The following is a 19391-nucleotide window of genomic DNA, read 5'->3' on the forward strand; positions in this document are numbered from 1 at the left end:
TAATTTGAGAAGAGATAATGAACATTAATAATGCAAACAACATGCAAGGTATAACTGCCATAAATAAAATGCCCACCTTAAATCCTTTCTAGAGTAAGTTGTAAAATACATAAATATATGCATACAGCTATGAGTATGGGAGAGAACAGTTAATATCAGTGTCTATGAACATAGTAATGTACAGCCCACATTTTTAATTGAATAAAAATATCATAAGATCACCAGTCAAAAAGCAAATCACAGCTGATGTGTGTACATTTTTATAATTCAGGAAGAATTTTCTAAGTGCCTTTTAAAAGATTTTTTTTTCTGCTTAGTACATAAGTAGCATAAGAAAAATATTCAGTGTTTCAAGTGATTTTTATCAAAGACCAAAATAATAGTTCATTGTAGACAAAAGAGTACAAAGTTCAGTGCTAAAAAAATTAGTGCATAGATACATCATTTAACCAACTGACACATGAAGAAGAAAAGGGTTACAGAGATGTGGTTAAATGAACAAAGCTGAAAGTTGTGCATAAGTTGTATATATAAACAAGAACGAATAGGTAGTTCCATTAGAGTGTAAATGTTTTACATTGCTAAGAGAGAGGTGAGAAAACTTTAGCTAACTCTAATGTGGATGTGAGTGTGAAAGAGAGAGACTGATGGAAAAATACAAAAGAAAGAGAGAGAGAAAAGGCAGGCAGTGGGGGAAGGGAGGACATACACCAGAAGTGTGCAAAGGATGTATGGAAAGGTAAGATTTTAATTTTATTTTATTTTAGCTTTAAAAAAACTCTGAATTGTTTAAAAATATGTCTGAAAACAGGAAGAATAATGAAAATATTTTAACTAAGAAACTAAAACCACTACATAATCAAAGTTTAAGCTTAAAAAAAACAAATGCATCAAGAAATACATTTCCAGTGATTGTGTTCGATTAGCTATACTTAAGCACTTTCTCATAAATGGCTCTAACACTGATGCCATCAGCATCCATGGAATGTATTATGGTAGAAGGCATGCTGATGGGAGAAAAAAGGAACCTAACTTATCTTCAGATTACAGACTCCTGGGATTTTTGAGGCAGTAGAGGATAAGTCGAAGGTCTCATGTTTTACAATCTCACACAACACAAATAAAACTATTCTATCATCTCCATTTTGATCGCCTCCATTATTTAACAAACATATGTATACTCAAAACTTTTGAGAGCTAATTCTTAAAGCTAAAACTCATTCATGTAATATTATTGATAGTCATTTATTTAAAAATATTATTTAGCCCAGGGGTTGAAAAAATATTATTTATAATCTCTTAGAATGTAATTGCGTTCTCTCTACTTAATTTTAAGTACAGAATATGCTGTATTGACCCTACTCATTTTTTAAGTTAATACAAATTTTACATTCATTACTAATAACATATAATACATTATAATATAGGCTTTTAAATTCAATATCCAAGATATGACCAGTGACAGGATGTCCAAATAGACTTCTTTTGAAAGCTATAACAGTAACAACTCAATCTGTCTTAATTGTTAAAATGTAGAAAACTGAACCATTCCTACCTCTTGACCAGCAAATGACATTCAGCTATCAGTTCTCTTGAGGACAGAAAAGCCCTTCCTAAAATATAAAGTATTTGTAACCTCATTCTATGTGAAGTACATATCTACCTAGGTTTTGCTGTTCCCTTCTAGCCAGGATGGCCATACACTCTCCTCTTTATCCACAAATGACCTCTCAGTTTCTGCCAGGCTCTTCCACCAATTCTTTTTTAGTTGACATTTTACAATCTATTCATTCATTCAACCAGTATTTCCTGATTTCTAACTAAATGCAAGGCACTGTTCAAAATGCTGAGATCACAAGGTAGCCAATACAAAAAGTCCCTGCCTTTATAAAGCTCTAGTGATGGAGACATAAACAAACTAATACATATGTATCACACCAAATGGTGACAAGTACTACGTAAAAAAAAATAAAACAAGATAAGGGAATACAGAATGATGAGAGGTGACGTGGTATTATTTTAGAAAGGGTGTTCAGAGAAGCCCACTCTGAGGAGGTGACCTTTTTATAGAAATCTGAATAAAATGACAAAACAAGCAAAGTAAGTATCTCGGGGGAAAGTGGTTCAGGCAGATGGAACATCATATGCAGGAGTGGACTTGGCATTTCTCAAGAGGAACAACAACGAAGGCAAGTGAGGGTACAGTAGAGTAAGAGAGAACAGTCAGGCAACCCGATAACCAGAGAGGACCTCAGTGGCGAGAGTAAGAACTTGAATTTGGTTCTAAGCTAGAGGAGCAGTCATTGGAGATCTGAGCACAGGAATATGATCTGATTTATAATATAAAAGTATTATTCTTGCTGCTGTGTAGAGAAACATGGGGAACAGGTGAAGTGAGAAATTATGGCCACTTGGGCTAGGGCCTAGTGATAGATATGGTGATAACTGGTCAGATTCTGAATATATTTTGGAGGCTGAAAGAATGGGCAATAGGGTGTGAGTGAACGGGATGAATCAAAGATTCTAAGCTTCCTAAAGGCCTGAGCAAACTGGTAAATGGTGCTGGCAAAAACTGGGGGAAAGGCAAGATGGTTTCTTTGGGTGGGGAGGAGGGTAAGAGGAGAATAAAGAGTTTGATATTGGACATGTCCAGTTTAAAATACCTATGAATATATATCTAGTTCAAAAGGAGCTAGATATATAAATCTAGAATTCGGGGGAGAGCCATGAGATAAGGTGCAATCACCTAGGGAAAAAGTACTCATACAGAAGAGATCTAAAACTTGAGCCCTAAGGTACTCTAATAATTTAGGGTATGACAACAAGATAATCCAGTAAAAGAGACTGAAAAAAATAAATGGTAAGAAGATAGCCAGGAAAAGGTGGCTCCTTATTCCAGACACCAGGTAAAGAAAAGGTTACTCCTCTCCCCACCTCCCATAAAGAGGATCAATTAATTTTGTCAATAATGGTGGGAGATCAAGTACAATGAGAACTGAGTATGTGCATTTGACAGCACAGAAGCTGTTCATCAATGCCTCTGACAAGACTGATTTCAAAAGTAGTGCAGAAGAAAGCTTGATTTGAGTAGGCTCAGGAGATAATGGAAAACTGTGAGGAAGTGGACAAAAAGGAATAGACAACTCTTTTGGAGTTCATGATAAGTATCACCCATTATTCTTTCTTACCCTACATGCCTATGAGACATTTCTGAAACTTAGGTTTGGATTTTCAATAGGTGATATTATCCTTGTTATTGTGGAAATATATTAACATGTCAAAACTTGAATTCAGACATTTGCTCTATAAGCCTGCTTCACTGTAATTCATAGCATCATTTATGAAGACACCTGATCTAAAGAATCCTCTTGAGGCATATGGTCAAGAGACACACAAAAAGATGCTGAACATCACCTATCATCAGGGAAATACAAACTCTTCCACAATGAGGTATGACCACACATCACACAGTGGACCACACAGTGGAATGGGTAAAATCAAAAAGTAAGAAATAACAAGTGTTGGCAAGGATATGGAGAAAAGGGGACCCCCATGCACTGTTGACGGAAATGCAAAATGGCACAGCCACTTTGAAAAACAGTATGGAGGTTCCTCAAAAGATTAAAAATAGAACAACACAATCCAGCAAGTCCACTTCTGGGCATTTATCCAAGCAAAACAAAAACACTAATCCAAAAAGATATATACAGGCCTATGTTTCCTGCAGCATTATTTACAAGAGCCAAGATACAGAAGCAACCTAAAGGGCCAAGAATAGATGAATGAATGAAGAAAATGTGTGTGTGTGTGTGTGTGTGTGTGTGTGTGTGTGTGTACATAGATAGGTAGATGGAAAGAATATTACTCAACCATAAAAAAAGAATGAAATCTTACTATTTGTTACAACATGGAAGGATCTAGATGGTATTATGCTACATGAAATAGGTCAGATGGAGAAAGACAAATACCGTATCGTTTCACTTATATGTAAAATCTACAAACAAATGAACAAACAGAAAAAACGGAAATAGGCTCACAGACACAGAGGACAATCTAGTGGTTGCCAGAGGAGACAGTGGTGGGAAGCTGGGTGAAACAGGTAAAAGTGATTAAAATGAACAAACTTCCAGGGCACTTGGCTGGCTTAGTCAGTAGAGCATGAGACTCTTGATCTCAGTAATGTGGGTTCAAGCCCAATGATGTGTGTAGAGATTATTTAAAAACAGTATCTTTAAAAAAAGGAACAAACTTCCAGTTATACAATAAATAAGTCACAGAGATGTACTATACAGCATGGGGAATATAGTTAATAATATAATTTTGTATGGTGACAGATGGTAGCTTGATTTATCATGGTGATCACTCTGTAATTATACAAATGTTGAAGCATTATGTTGTACACCTGAAATTAATATAATATTGTATGTCAACTATATTTCAAATGAATAAATAAACAAAATAAAGAAACACGTTTTTGTCTTTCTATCCTTATAGTCAACCAAATTCCACGTCCTGGAGAATCACTTTTAACCCAATCCCTTGAATTCATCCTCTTAACTACTTAATTGTTTTAAGCTCTGGGAAAAAAACCAGTGAGCAAAACAGTTCAATTCATGCTGTCATGGAGCTAATGTTCCAACAAAATAAGACATAATAAACAAATAAATAGATGTATGTCAGACGGTGAGTCATATGAAGAAAAATGAAATTGGGAATAAAAGGGCTTGGTGTGAGAGATGTAATTTTATTTTATTTTATTTTTTTAATGTTTATTTATTTTTGAGAGACAGAGAGAGACAGAGGACGAGTTGGGAAGGAGGGGAGAGAGAGGGAGACACAGAATCCAAAGCAGGCTCCAGGCTATGAGCTGTCAGTACAGAGCCCAAAGCAGGGCTTGAACTCACTAACCACAAGATCATAACCTGAGCCGAAGTCGGAGCTTAACTGACTGAGCCACCTGGGTGCCCCAGGATGTAATTTTAAATGGAGAAGACAGAGAAGGTGACATCTTACTAAGAGGGTGACATCGGAGAGGCACCTGGGTGGCTCAGTCGGTTAAGCGTCCTACTTGATTTTGGCTTAGGTCATGATCTCACAGTTTGTGGGATCAAGCTCCACATCAGGCTCTGCACTGACAGCACACAGCCTGCTTGGGATTCTCTCTCTCCCTCTTTCTCTGTGCCTCCCCTGCTCGCACATGCTCACTCTCTCTCTCAAAATAAACAAACATTTTTAAAAAGGTGACATTTGAGCAAAGACTTGAAAAGGGTGAAGGAATAAATCCTTAAGGATATCTATCTGAAGGAATTTTTAAGGAAAAAGGAAGAATAAAAACAAAGGCCATGAGTTGGGAAGATACTGGAATATTTGAAGAATACCCTGGAGGGCGTGCTTAGTTAGAACAGAGTGAGCAAGGGAGCAAACAGTACAAAAAGAGGTCAAGACTAATAGGATTTTGGAAGGTAGGGGTAGGTGGCATAGTCTTGCACAGTAAGGACTTCAGCTTTTACTCTCAACTGGAAAACCAGTTACTTGAAGGGCAAAGACTGTGGGAAGGGCAGGTTTAAAGGAGTAAAGATGAGGAATTTGGTTTTGAACATGTTAATTTTGAGATACATCTTATATATTCAAAGGGAGATATTGAGGAGGGACTTAGACGTCAGGAGAAACATACAGGCTAGAGACATAAATCTGGGAGGTTAGTTAAGACTCTCTAGCATCCTTTAAGATACAACTCCAGACGCTCTGTGAAGTCACTCCTTCACCTCCCCAGTTAGAATTAATTTCATTTTGTATATATCTTATGACACCACTTATCAATGTCTGACTTGTATTAAAAATAGTTTTATGTTGGGGCACCTGGGTGGCTCAGTCCAGCAAGCATCCAACTTCGGCTCAGATGATCTCATGGTTTGTGGGTTCGGGCCCCATATCGGGCTCTGTGCTGACAGCTCAGACCCTGAGCCTGCTTCGGATTCTGTGTCTCCCTCTCTCTCTGCTCCTCCTCCCTCACTGACACTCTTTCTCAAAAATAAATAAACATTAAGAAATTTTTAAAAATAGTTTTATGTATACCTGTCATTCTCATCCGAAGGTAAGTGAAATAAAGAACTGATTGTCTTACCCTTTTACTCCAAGTGCTGCCTAGTATTTATTGCATGTGATAAATAATCAATAAATGCTGACTTAGGTGTGTTTTCGAGGATTTTAGTTCAGCTGTCATAGGACGTTTTCCCTGAAGGCAGGGAGCTGGATATTTATTTCCTAACTAAACCTGCTTCTCTGTGTACTCTACACACATGTCCTAGTCAAATTTCATTTCTTTCTCTGGTCTACAGGATCAATCAATCACCAAATCACAACAGTTTTTACCTTCTAAGTACATTATGAAATTCATCTACATTTCTCTACTACCATTGCCACTACTTTATTCAAGCCTCCACTGCCTCTCCTCTATTTTAAAAGTTTACTGATTGTTTCCATTCTTGCTCATCGCATAATACATATTCAAACACCAACCACAGTGATCTCTTAAAACCACAAAAATCTGCTCGTGTCACGCCTCTGCTTCAATACTTCCGATGTCTCCTTACTTCCCCAGTATAAATTCCAACCTCCTCACCAAAGCTTATGCAGCCTTTCATGGTAGGTCTTCGATTTCCCCTTTCCTCTCCCTTCTCTTCATTTCAGATGCTATGAGCCCACATAGCCTCAATTATACTGAACTGCAGGGACTGTTTTACTATCAGTACCTCCTCTAATGAGTAAGTTCATTGAAGGCAATGGCTGTGTCTTACTTGCTGCTGTATCACAACCAGGGCTTTGACAGAGCATAAATATAGTTAAAATAAAAAGTTTAAAATTAAATATTACCTCAGGATTCCATCAAACCTTTTACTCCAATTTTTCTAAAATTTTAACACAGGTTATTTTAGTACTGTATTACTGTCCTAAATTCTAGGCCTCTGGAGAAGTACAGTTCTCCAATAATCTTCATTTTAGATCCATCTACTACTGCCCTCCATTCTGAAATAATGAACCTAGGTAATATTTATGACTTCTTCCACTCTTCAATCCTAATTATTAATAATTCCTTAGAAGAGAAGGAAAAGAGTTTAAGATGAGCAAGTCAGATTGTACTTACCCATTACATTAAATGACTGACAATAAGGGTACCTGAAATAAGTATGGAGCCTCAGAGCCAGGGGAAAAATCAGTGACATGAACTACCTAGAAAAACTTAGATATCTGTGTAATATTCAGATGTGGATTGCCTACTGAAATTCATTCAAGCTTTATGAGTCTGTGATTTGCTTCACAAAATTTGGCCATAATGATTCAGTAATCTATTCTGCACTTCAGTTTCTAAACTTAAGTGAGTTTTTAAAACTTGAAACACAGAATCTGTTGGGGATTTTAAAATGTTACTTATCACAGTGAAGATTCTCCAACCCAATTTTAACACTTCCTATTTCAATCCTCAAGAATTCCTATTATTGCTACTACCTATCAATATTTACATGAAGTACAACATCAGGAATATTGTTCTAAGCATCCATGGCTTGAGATGGTAGCCATTAATCTAATAATTTCATATTGATTACATGTTGAAAGAACAATATTTTGGATATATATGTTAAACATATTACTAAAATTAATTTCATTCACATGGTTCTGTTCACTTTTTAAAATGTGACTACAAGAAAACTTAAAATTATACATGTGGCTGGCAGTTGTGGCTTGCATTATGTTTCTATTGACTAGTAGTAAGCCTACTTAAAGAACTGACCAACACATCTAACAGTTTATCCAGTAAGAATGAAAAACATCATTGAGGGTCATACCTGAAATGAAACCACCAATGATACACAAAAGTACAAATGATCCCCAGAATTTTAAAATGATAAATCATGCTAAAAAAATCAAAGGCTGTTTTAGTAAAGTTTAATAAGGTCTTTTTCTTCTCTGAAATAAAAGAATTCATATTTTTACTTTTATTTCATAGGAATAACCTTTATGTTTTAGTAAGTTATTCTCTCAGTATTAGCAGAATGCAAGAAATAGGGTTTCTAAGATATTAAGGTGACAGTTCCCCTAGGGCACAAAAAGAGTTAAGTAGTAGAAATGTTACCATGTTGTTATTTTTCCCTAAAAATAAATAATTAAATAAATCTTCTATCTACCTCACAACACTTCATTTGTGTATATGTGTTTGAAGATTTTTTTTTAAGTAATTTCTACATCTAATGTAGGGTTCGAACTTATAACCTCGAGATCAAGAGTTGCATTCTCTATAGACTGAGCCAGCCAAGCACTCCACAACACTTCATTTTTGTAAAATGTCATGAAAACATTTTAGAAAATGGATATCATATTCATCAAGCAAGGTATACTTTAGAACACACTCAATAAAGTGATTCTTACTACCCAGCCTCATGTTTCACTATTCTCTCTGTACTGTTTAACATTTTCCTTAGTATTTTCAGAAATTCAACACAACAATACAAATAAAGATCAGACTATAATTAATATGATTCCACATTCCACATTCCAATGGTGTATGTATTACATACTCTTCAAAATATTTGAAAAGTTGTAGGGACCAAATTAGTTCATTATCAATAGAGAAAATGGGGTAGATAGGACATCCTATCTACCCTACAGATATTTTGTGGTTTAAAAAAAAAAAAGAGAATATGCATATTAGTTAGAAGAACAAGTACATTTTAGCAAACAGTCCTGAAGAAAATTTCTGTGCCTCTGATCATAATGAAATAGTATTTATGAATAAAACTATTACTTTTAACCAAGCCAAATCAACTTGACACTTGGAATTAAAAAAAAAATAATTAACTTTTCCCTTCACTTTGTACTCTACTTCTTCATACAGATGCTTTATATAACACTGCCAGAAAGCCAGAAATTAGTACAATAGCAAGAACTGAAATCCTAGTATTTGTCTAGTAGTTAGAGCTGTTTTATTAAAGTCTGCTGAGGCATTCAAAAGAAAGTGAGATGAATTTGATTTTTAATTATTTTTGAAGTAATAAGAAAAATTGGGAAAGAGAAAGGTAAACAAGTTCATGTGGGTTTTATTTTTTGTTTGTTGGTTTTAAAGTTGCAGCTATTTTGTGTGGGTTTTAAATTTTTTTTTACAGGTAGGGTATTTTAAGGCAAGTGTTTGGGTAAATGGAACTAGGCTTGTGCTCACCGAGGAATCTTGACAGAGAAAGGCTGAGATTTGGGAAAAAGAGATGTCAAAACTACAAGGATCTATCAGATGTACCTGCTGTCCAACAAAGCATTAAGCAGGAATGTCTAGTACTTAGGGGTAGAAAGCTGAAGATATACACACTGTCTGTTTATTATGGAGCAGGAAAAAAAAATCAAATTCATGCTTTTATTTTTAAATTTCAAGTACCAAATTCAAGTACAAGGTTATAACTTGGTCATGAGATGCTTAATAAATGAAGGAATTAACAAATTTTTTTTTAAAATCATGTCTTCAATTTGACAAAAAAATTAGGCTTAACACTATTTTCATGTGTCCATATCCCTTACTTCTCAAAAGAGGTAAATGAGTAATTCAATAGCTTTGGGATCAGAAGTAGAACTCAACAATAATTATTAAATCTATTAGCTATTCTCATTTACTGTTATCTAATTACTCATTTCTTTTTTTTTTTTTTTAACGTTTATTTATTTATTTTTGGGACAGAGAGAGACAGAGCATGAACGGGGGAGGGTCAGAGAGAGGGAGACACAGAATCTGAAACAGGCTCCAGGCTCTGAGCTGTCAGCACAGAGCCCGACGCGGGGCTCGAACTCACGGACCGTGAGATCATGACCTGAGGTGAAGTCCGCAGGTGAAGTCGGCCGCTTAACCGATTGAGCCACCCAGGCGCCCCCTAATTACTCATTTCAAAATTATCTACTGATGATTCTTTTTTTTTTTTTTAAAGTAAGCTCTGGGCCCAATGAGGGGCTTAAACTCATAAGCCTCAGATCAAGAGTCACTTGCTCTACCAACTGAGCCAGCCAGGAGCTCCTCTACTGATAACTCTTAAAGAATAAGATATATAATTTCAAGAGAATTTCAGAGTACATTATTTGCAATATCAAAAAATCCTATCAATTTCCCCAAATAAAAGATTCCTTCATATAATGTAATCTTCAATAAAATAGCTTTGATAGAGGCAATGTTATACTCTACTATAAGATAAAGTGTGTGAATACATTTTATAAAGTATCATATTAAAATATATAATTATCATATTAATTTTTTAAAGTACTCTATAGTAACATGTTTAAACATTAGTAATGTAGCTTTTCCTCTTCTAAACCCCAATATTTCTTATATGGTGCCTATCATTTTCTTCCATATAGTATAAATAGTTACACATAAATCATATTTCTTTATGAGACCATAAGGAGTTTACATCCATAGGCATATCTCAGTATATTCAACAGCATCTGACCCAGCAGATAGAGACATTATGTTATGAAAGTAAAATACTGTAATTTCTGAGGGTAGAAACAAAGATCTAGTATGAATTATGTTAGCTACTGTGCAAAGTTTTTGATTTTTTCCAGTAGTGAACATATAGATAGGAGCAGAACTCCTTTCCCCTCACTAATAGTGTAGTTTTATACCAAAGAGAAGCAGGTATGAATTTAGAACTGGTAGCAGGTAAAAGAGGATTACCTTAAGAAAAGACACATGAGATCTATAAAATAAAATGAAATGAAATGAAATAAAATACATTAAATTAAAATGCTGAGATTCTTCTCACAGTATTTTACTGACTGTATTAATTTTATTCACTGAGTCTGGAATGCCATTAAGCATGCTATCTTACATTCATACTACTATATTTTTCCTTTAAAAAAATACTTAAAGGAAGCAGAAAAACAACCATTCTACAACTAAAGAGAAAGAGACAGGGAGACATACAGCAGGTAGTGACAGACAAAGAAAAGAGAGAGATAGGCAGAGAGAAATTCTATACAGTGGTTCTTGGTCATTTAATTAAAGCTTCAGGCTTTGAGGCTTCTCTTCAGTAAACAGTGCTACACTGCTAGGAGAGAAATTGTCAACATTCATTCAACAAGGAACATACTGACAATAATAACTGTAAAATCAAACATTTCTGGGTGAAAAAAAAAGAAACATTTCTGTACCTTAATATCAGATGTATCACGCTGACAGTTTCGCCAGGCTCTGGAAACTGATGAAAAGGTTCGATCTGCATGATCAAATTTCCCTCCTTGCAAATTTAGGAAATAAGTTGTGAAAGGTTCCTAAAAAATAAGCAATTAAAAAAATCGGTATGTTTCCTCATGCATACAAATATGGTTTTTATAAATCATTATATTTAGATACTGTAATGACTAATAGACATTAACCAGATATATACAAACTAGATATAGAATGGGAATTCTATCTAAATTACTACATTAATGTACTTAAATTATTTTTGTTTCAGAACAAAAGAAATATTTCCAAATTTTGGCATTTTCAACATTTTTCAGATTCTCTTCTTTTCCAAGAACAATTTATTAATAAAATTCAGACATATATTAGATTGCATTTTCTTCATAATATAGGGGAATAGCCTAATATGTAATTTTCTGATTGTTATGGCTCAATATTTAATTTATGATTAAGAAAAGAAAAATGTTTAGAAGATTTAAAAGCCTCCTCTTAGTTAAAGAACATTTAAACACATATTAGTGGATAATTGCTTGAAATTAGCTAAGCACTATAAATTACTTCTAGGATTTATGTCTGCCTTACCCTTCTAACAAGCTTTAATTAATGATGTGCTGCTAATGCTTTCCCAAAGAAATTACTTTCTAGTAGATGAATCACCTTTCAATTTTACAGAAACATTTCTTGTTTAACCAATATATTATCAATACACAGCAGCCTTGGTATAATCTATAAACATACCTTATTCCATTTGGGGCAACTGAAGTTTCTGAAACATATGAATGTATGTCTATCTTAACAAAATCTTATTTAGCTCTTATTTTAATAGACTCTATTTCAAATAACCTATGTTACAATTTAGAGTCTGAGGAGATATCGACAATTTGAAGAGGCAAATTTAAGAAAAAAAAATTCACATCGTTCCAGGTGAAACATTTTCAAGGCTATTCTATTGTAAAATGTTATCAGATACATACCAAATGGGATAAAGAGATATTTATAATTAGAAATCTAATCACTGAAAAAAAATTAGCATTCAAAAAAGATGCTGATGACTTTTAATTACTGCATATTCTTCACAACACTGAATTTATGTATTCATGGTTTATTACTCAAACTGAACTTACTATTCTTAGCAGCCATGCAAGAACGAAACTTGCAGTTGAGTAATGAGTACCATAGTGGAACCTGGGAACCTGATCATCTTCCCACGATTCATAACGTTCTGCAAAGAATGCTGCTCTTTTTGGATTCAAAGCTCCTACTGGCTGCCAATAGAGAAGGAAAAAACAAAATAAGAATGCATAAATGTAATCATCTTTTATTTCTTTCTTCAAGTGTTGTCCTATTAGCCAGTGTGAAAGTGAATTTTAAAAGACATATATACACTATTGGAGCTAAAACATTGTGTTATATACAGAGAGTGGATAGAATTTTTTTTTCCAATGCAGGTTAAACATACACAAAAAAGTGAAAGAAGAAACCGGTCATTTCTCAATGAGTCCAATTTCTGTTGAATATAGGTTTTTAATCAGCCCATAACAAGCATTTTCATAAAGACAATTACATAAAGTGAGTATTAGCTATATAATACTTTGGAAAGCACCTATAAAATCCTATTTAGTTAATTAGAAGCAACAACCAGAAACACAATCTTGATGTTAGAGGATTAATTTACAATAGGTTCTAAGAAGAAGATGAAACAAAACTGGAAGGGAACGAGGAGTGTAAGGAAGCGACTGAGTGAAAAGGGATTAATGTAAATCTAGAAATTTCTACTAGTATACATAAAAGTAGAATTTAGAATATAAAAAATCCCTGCCTAAAATATAAAATATATACATATATATATGTATATGTATATATATTATATATACAAACATTCAAAGAATAGAAGACAGAGTACCAGCTTGTACCAAAAAATAATACATTATAGCAGAGGGCCAAAAAGCAGTATAGCAAAGTGTTGAAGAACATGGCCTCACTGGGATAGTAATAGCACCCAGTCAGAAGGTTGTTTTGAAAATGAATAATCACATGTAAAGTCCTACAAATCATGCCTGACAACATTCAATGATTGCTAACTATTTCTTTTAAGATTATCTTCCAGAATTGGGGTAAAGTTTGATTGAAATAATAGCCTGTAAAACCCCTGGAACATCGCTTGGCATAAGATAGTAGCTTGATAAACGTTAGCTGGTATCAGTATTGTTGCTGTAGCTGTTGTTACTTAGGGAATACACGAACTCCATTAAAAACTATGCAAAATTTTTTGTGATTATGCACATGTACATTTTCTTAAGGAAGGCATACAGGGTATTAAGATTCTCAGAGGGGTCTGATGGCTCAAAGAATGTTAAAATCAACTGCTTTAAGTAATAACTCATTTTCATAAGACATTCTGATCTCTAGAAAATGTCTATTCTTTATTTAAAATATAATTACCATTTCACTGAAAAAAAGCTATATATAAGGTTACTTAATGAAAACTTAGGAGTTAGTCACTCTTCACTAATAAGAGGAAGAAAATACTTAAATTTATCTTATTATTTATGGGGGATATGTGTTAAACTGCAATAAATAAAAAATGTGGGTTTAAAAACAGACGTATTCAGAAATATTCTGTTAAAAATGAAGCAAAGTTGAATTTGTTTTTAAATTGCTTTTCACGTTAACATGTGATTTAAAGCAACATTTTAAATTCATCATTTTGGCTATCTTATGTTAATTGTTAACTATTTTTTAAAACTATTTATCTTTAGCACTGTCCTTTCTATAGATTGGTTTGAATCAATATTGTAAGTCATTTTTTACTGTACAAGCAAATCTTCAAAAAATCTTTCATTGATTACTATTTTAAATCAGTATCATGGTACACTAATTTAAAATGCCATCTTTTAAAGCAGTAGTTTCTGTACAGAAGAATTAAATCTGATTTACTACATTTATGCCAGTTAAGAATGAAAGTGACTCCAAAAAATCTTTGTTACAAAACCAATTTGGAATGCCTTTAATGTATTTTAGTTGTTGTCCCCAAAGACTGAGGCATGCAAAAGGAAAGAAAGAAGAAATAAAATCATTGGAAGACGAATTATGTGAATTAAAAATAGAATCAATGCTCTTTTTGTATAGTTCTGCAGCATATTAAGTATTCACTTTATCTGCTATTTTTATTACTCTCCAAATGAGTATACCTCCAAAATCAATAGTTATAGAATCACGTTTCTTGAATATAATGCTAAAACCAATTAGGATTGATTTCACCAGCATCTGAGAAAAAAATGGCATCGTGCAGAGATCCATATAGGTAGAACCCACAGTATTGATTCTGGCTGTTATTGTTACAGTTGGTTTCTGAAGCCTGCTACAGGACAGCTATCAAGACATACCACATTTATTTGTAAGCATATAAAAAAGAAGTCCCCAAATAAAAGAAGGTTAAAAAAAAAAAAAAAGACCAGTGGAGCTGTGCAATGACAATGATACACTATCAGCTTACTCAGAGAAGTTACAGTGGGAATACACACATTGAATTATACATTACGCGAAAGCACTGATTTATTGTGGTAATAACATCCACCTCATTAAAAGATTCTGCTTTGCTGCAGTTGGAAGGCTACATATTGTTTACTGCTATAAATTAATGGCAGTGCAAAGAAGACTGTGGAACCATCCTAACAATAGATCTGTAATGACAGTGCTGTATATCACAGCTTCCTCAGCAGCTTCATAATAAAATGGAGACAATGTATTGAGCTAATACATTCTACCATGCTGGCCCATATTTTTCTGACAACTGCTTTAAAAGATGAGCTGAATCCAACTACGTTATAATGCTGCAAAACATTTAACTAAGCAAGAGTCAGTCATACACCAAAGTGCTTCGTAGCATTTTTAAAACATTGTCTAAATCAGCATTTCAAGATGTTTATTCATCTCTGCAAAAGAACTAAAAGTAAATGCTGATGGCTCCTCTTACTTACACAGTATATTAAGAGTAACAATTGGAAGGCAATTCAAGAAGATGCCTAGCACTATCTCCTACAGGGAGCTCTTTGTACAGTTTAACTATAAAAGCTTGACAGAGTTATTTTTTTACATCAGCAAATTGATTAAGGGAAGAAGAGCAAAAATACTGGTCATTTAAAATGGTCATAACTTCCTGGAAAAAAATCAATAAAAAATAGGTATTGATTAGAGAGGTGCAATTCAAGGTCATAACAAAGTAAAAATAAATAGCCCTAGGACATAGAAGAATAATTTTTAAAATTATAAAAAGCTAATACAATTATATAAGATTTTTAAATCTACAGAATAAAAAGCACTTCCACCAAAACAAGATAAAAAAGTGGTTCAAATAAAACAGAATAATTTAAAAATTACACTGTGAGGACTACGAACAGAAGCATTACATTTGGAAAAAATAGAAGAATCTGGATTAACATAGGAAAAGAAAAAAATAAAGAAAAAACCCACCAAAACCCTTGAAAATGTATAAATAGAAAAAAAAAATCACTATTCTTAGGATATTCTAATCTCACAAATAGCAAAATTGACAACTGTGGTAGAGTGATAAGTAATTTTTTTTAACAACTCTTTTTTTTTTTTAATTTTAGAGAAAGAGAGTGCAAACAGGGGAGAGGGGCAAAGGGAGACAAAATCCCAAGCAGGCTCCATACTCAGCATGGAGCCTGGTGCAGGACTCGATCCAACCATCCTGGGATCATGACCTGACCCGAAATTAAGAGCCAGATACTCAACTGACTGAGCTACCCAGCTGCCCAAGTGTATGTATTCTGTTTGAGAAATAATAATAACCCTTCCAGAGCAAGATATGCAAAACAAAACTTTCTAAATCAAGTGTCCTAAGAGTATTACAATTAAAAAAAAATCTTTTTATTACCTTTCTTGAGAAGTAATCTTGCTAATTAGTAGAGAAACCAAAATACTGCATGTAAAATGCCCAACTCAGTGCCTGGCATACAGTAAGTTATTCATTATATTACTATTTTGCAGTTTATTTGATGAATAATATTAAAGAAAAAAAGCTACTAAACAAGCCTGATGAAATTAGCAGAGTCTGTTAGGAAAAAGGTAATTAAACATCATAATCTTCTAATGGTACATATGGTACTGTGCATTATCTGTCAGAAGCCCAATAGTACACAGTAGTCCCAATAAGCTACATTATCCTACCTCAAGAAAATAACTAAAAGCAAAACTACTCTTCAGAAGTCCAAAGGGCGTCCAAACGTTACTATGAAAAGCATATGAAATGTCAAGCAAATTACAATCATCTTCTACTACATCAATTAAAAATAAACTGCTTTGGTTTCATAGACCCCTTCAAAGGCATATAACAGACTTTCATCTAATTACTAGTAAAAGTTAACTGTAAAAAGAAAAGGCTTTTTTAGAGTTGATACATTCTAAGTTTTTTTTCTTTTTAAAAATTTTAGGAAATGTTACCTGAGGTTATAAATACCTCTAGTTAACACTTTGCAGTTTATGAGATATTATTACACATTCTTACAGTACATATGTGAGTTAGATATCCCTGTTTTTTGTTTGTTTTTATTTGAGAGAGAGCATGTGCCTAGAAAGGGAGAGAAAGAGAAAAAGAGAGAGGGGGGAGAGAGAGAGGGGGGAGAGAGAGAGAGAGAGAGAGAGAGAGAGAGAGAGAGAGAGAATCATAGGCAGTTTCCACACCGAAGTTAGGCCTGATCCCACACCCCTGGGATCATGACCTGAGCTGAAATCAAAAGCTGGATGCTCAGCTGACTGAGCCACCAAGATGTCCCTAGATACCCTTGTTTAAAATTTTTGTTAATGTTTGTTTATTTTTGAGATAGAGAGAGAGACAGAAAGAGACAGAGAGAGAGAGAGAGAGAGAACAAGCCGGGGGGGGGGGGGGGGAGAGAAAGAGGGAGGGAGGGAGAGAAAAGGAGACAGAATCCAAAGCAGGCTCCAGGCTCTGAGCTGTCAGCACAGAGCCCGATGGGGGACTCAAACCCATGAACGGTGAGATCCTGACCTGAGCCAAAGTCTGACACTTACCCAACTGAGCCACCCAAGTGCACCTAGATATCCCTGTTTTAAAAATGAAGAAGTATCTTGAGTGACCTAATTCAAAACCAACATAAATCTAGGAGACACAAATTCAGTGCTCAAAAATCCAGTTTTGGATCATTTTATCCATCTAAAAACTGTTGTATTAATTAAAAATTGCTTTTCCTAATTTCAAAAATTTCCCAATTTCTTACATTTCCATTTTTTAAATATGATACTTACTTAACAAGTTGACACAAAGGCTAATAATTTATGTAAAGTGCTTAGCAGAGATCCTGGCACAAAGAAAGTACTTGACAAGCACAGCTGCTATGAATGTTGTTGTAACTGTTATTACCACCATGACTGACATAAATCCTTCTTCCTTTTGAGATTTATATGTTAACTTTTCTAATTTATATCAACCTTTCAGAAGTGAAGTTCCAAACTCTTGGACCATGATTACAGTTACTAAGAAAGTTAAAGGGAATTGGCAAGGAATTTCACAAATTCAACAAAGCAGAAATTTGCTTAACAAATTCCCCTTTTAAAATCCAAGTCTCAAAGAGTTTTTTACATCTTTCTGTAAGGCCTTCTTTGGAAAATCATTAGATACTATGTGGGATAAGAAGCAGAAGAGAAATTTAAAGAAGAAGTAAAAGATTGTTCTGGCATACAAGACACAGAAATAGGGCCTTTGGAAACATTAAAGGATAGGATATCATAAAAAGTACATTTTGTAGTTACAGGGTAGTGGTGAAGAGATGTTAAAAGTGAAAAGGGGCTCAGGAAGGAGAGGCACGAGCGTAACTACTTTCAGGATCTTGCTTAGGATCTGGATGACTGGCCTAAAGCCATCTGCCAATGTCATCTTCATTTGGTATGATTAGGAAACTGGAAACATCCTTTAATTCTATGACTACACATAAAGCCTGCCTTACAGCATTTACGAGGTCATGAGCAAGACAGGTTATACATTATTTTATTTCTTCCTGGAAGTAGGGTAGGCCTACAGACACTGAACGAGGGCCATTGCAAAAGAAGGGCTAAAAACTAGCAAAGAAAAAAGAACAAAATTGTTGAACTCAATGTTATAGGAATCCAATGTTATAGGTTATAAAAATGCCAGATTAAAGGACTGAAGATTGTTAATTAGGTAAAAGGTATCTCATATTCATGGATGGATTAAACAAAAAAAAAATTCAAATTCAGAGGATGAAAGAGGATGGACTATCAGCAAATGTGATATCCTAAGAGACAATCATTCTGATTGGAGAATAATGATTTGTTTTATAAGATTACAGGAAATAAATATGGTATACAGACTTAAGGGTCCAGTCGATCTGATGACAATGCTACCATTTATTGGGTATAAGTGAAGGTTCTAAGAATCTTACACAAATTACCTCATATTCACAACAACCCCTTAATATATAAACCTATTAGCATTCCTAATTTATAGGCAAGAAAGTTGAGTCAGAGAAGTTAAATGACTACTAATGATTGGTTACCTAGACAGTGACAAGGACAAGATTTAGAACTTACTCTAACTATACTGACTAGCAGATCCTAGAATGATCTGGGTTATGTGAGTTGACAAAAATGCTGGTGCTGAATTTGTAAAGCCATTAGAACCCTTTCATGGGAGGCTTAGACTAAAGATCCTTTTGAAAAAGTGCTATTTACATTTGTATCCCCCTACCTATCTAATGTGTGTGGATATCACTTTAGCAGAAGGTTACACAAATGAATTTAAAAAAAGAATATTTTGCTTGGGGACATGGAAAGATGCCTGGCAAAAAAAGCTTAGGAAAAAAAGTGAACAAAAATAGATTAAGTGTGGTCACTAAAGTTTATGGCTTTACTTTTCTGTTAATTTTTGTATTTATATATCTGCATCCATTAACCCCGTACCAGCCTTTCATTCTCTGTGCCCCTAAGGCTTTTTAAAGAAGCCACTGAATTTTATTCTGTGCATCTCCACCACCTGCCTTCTTCCCCCACCAGCAAAAGAAGAAAATAAACGAACAGCCTCTGTCATTGAAGCCATGTTGCCACTGTTAGGGGGTGCAGCAACTATTTTGTGTCAGCTGTAGCAGCTCTTTTATCTAAATGACAAGTATAACAAACA

General features: G+C 34.3%; 1 protein-coding gene across 5 annotated transcripts in view; it reads right to left on the bottom strand.

Annotated features, from left to right (window-relative positions):
• LRBA (LPS responsive beige-like anchor protein) overlaps positions 1-19391 on the bottom strand; it is a 785855-nt gene that overhangs the window by 154129 nt on the left and 612335 nt on the right. For all 5 annotated transcript variants that reach the window (XM_049632267.1, XM_049632266.1, XM_049632264.1 and 2 more), the window contains 2 exons: positions 12340-12480; positions 11182-11301 (listed from right to left, as the gene is read on the bottom strand). In XM_049632267.1, coding sequence (XP_049488224.1) covers positions 11182-11301; positions 12340-12480 — 261 coding nt within the window. The remainder of the gene's footprint in view (positions 1-11181; positions 11302-12339; positions 12481-19391) is intronic.

The sequence above is a fragment of the Panthera uncia genome, chromosome B1 (assembly GCF_023721935.1).
Source record: "Panthera uncia isolate 11264 chromosome B1, Puncia_PCG_1.0, whole genome shotgun sequence".
Lineage (NCBI taxonomy): Eukaryota > Metazoa > Chordata > Mammalia > Carnivora > Felidae > Panthera > Panthera uncia.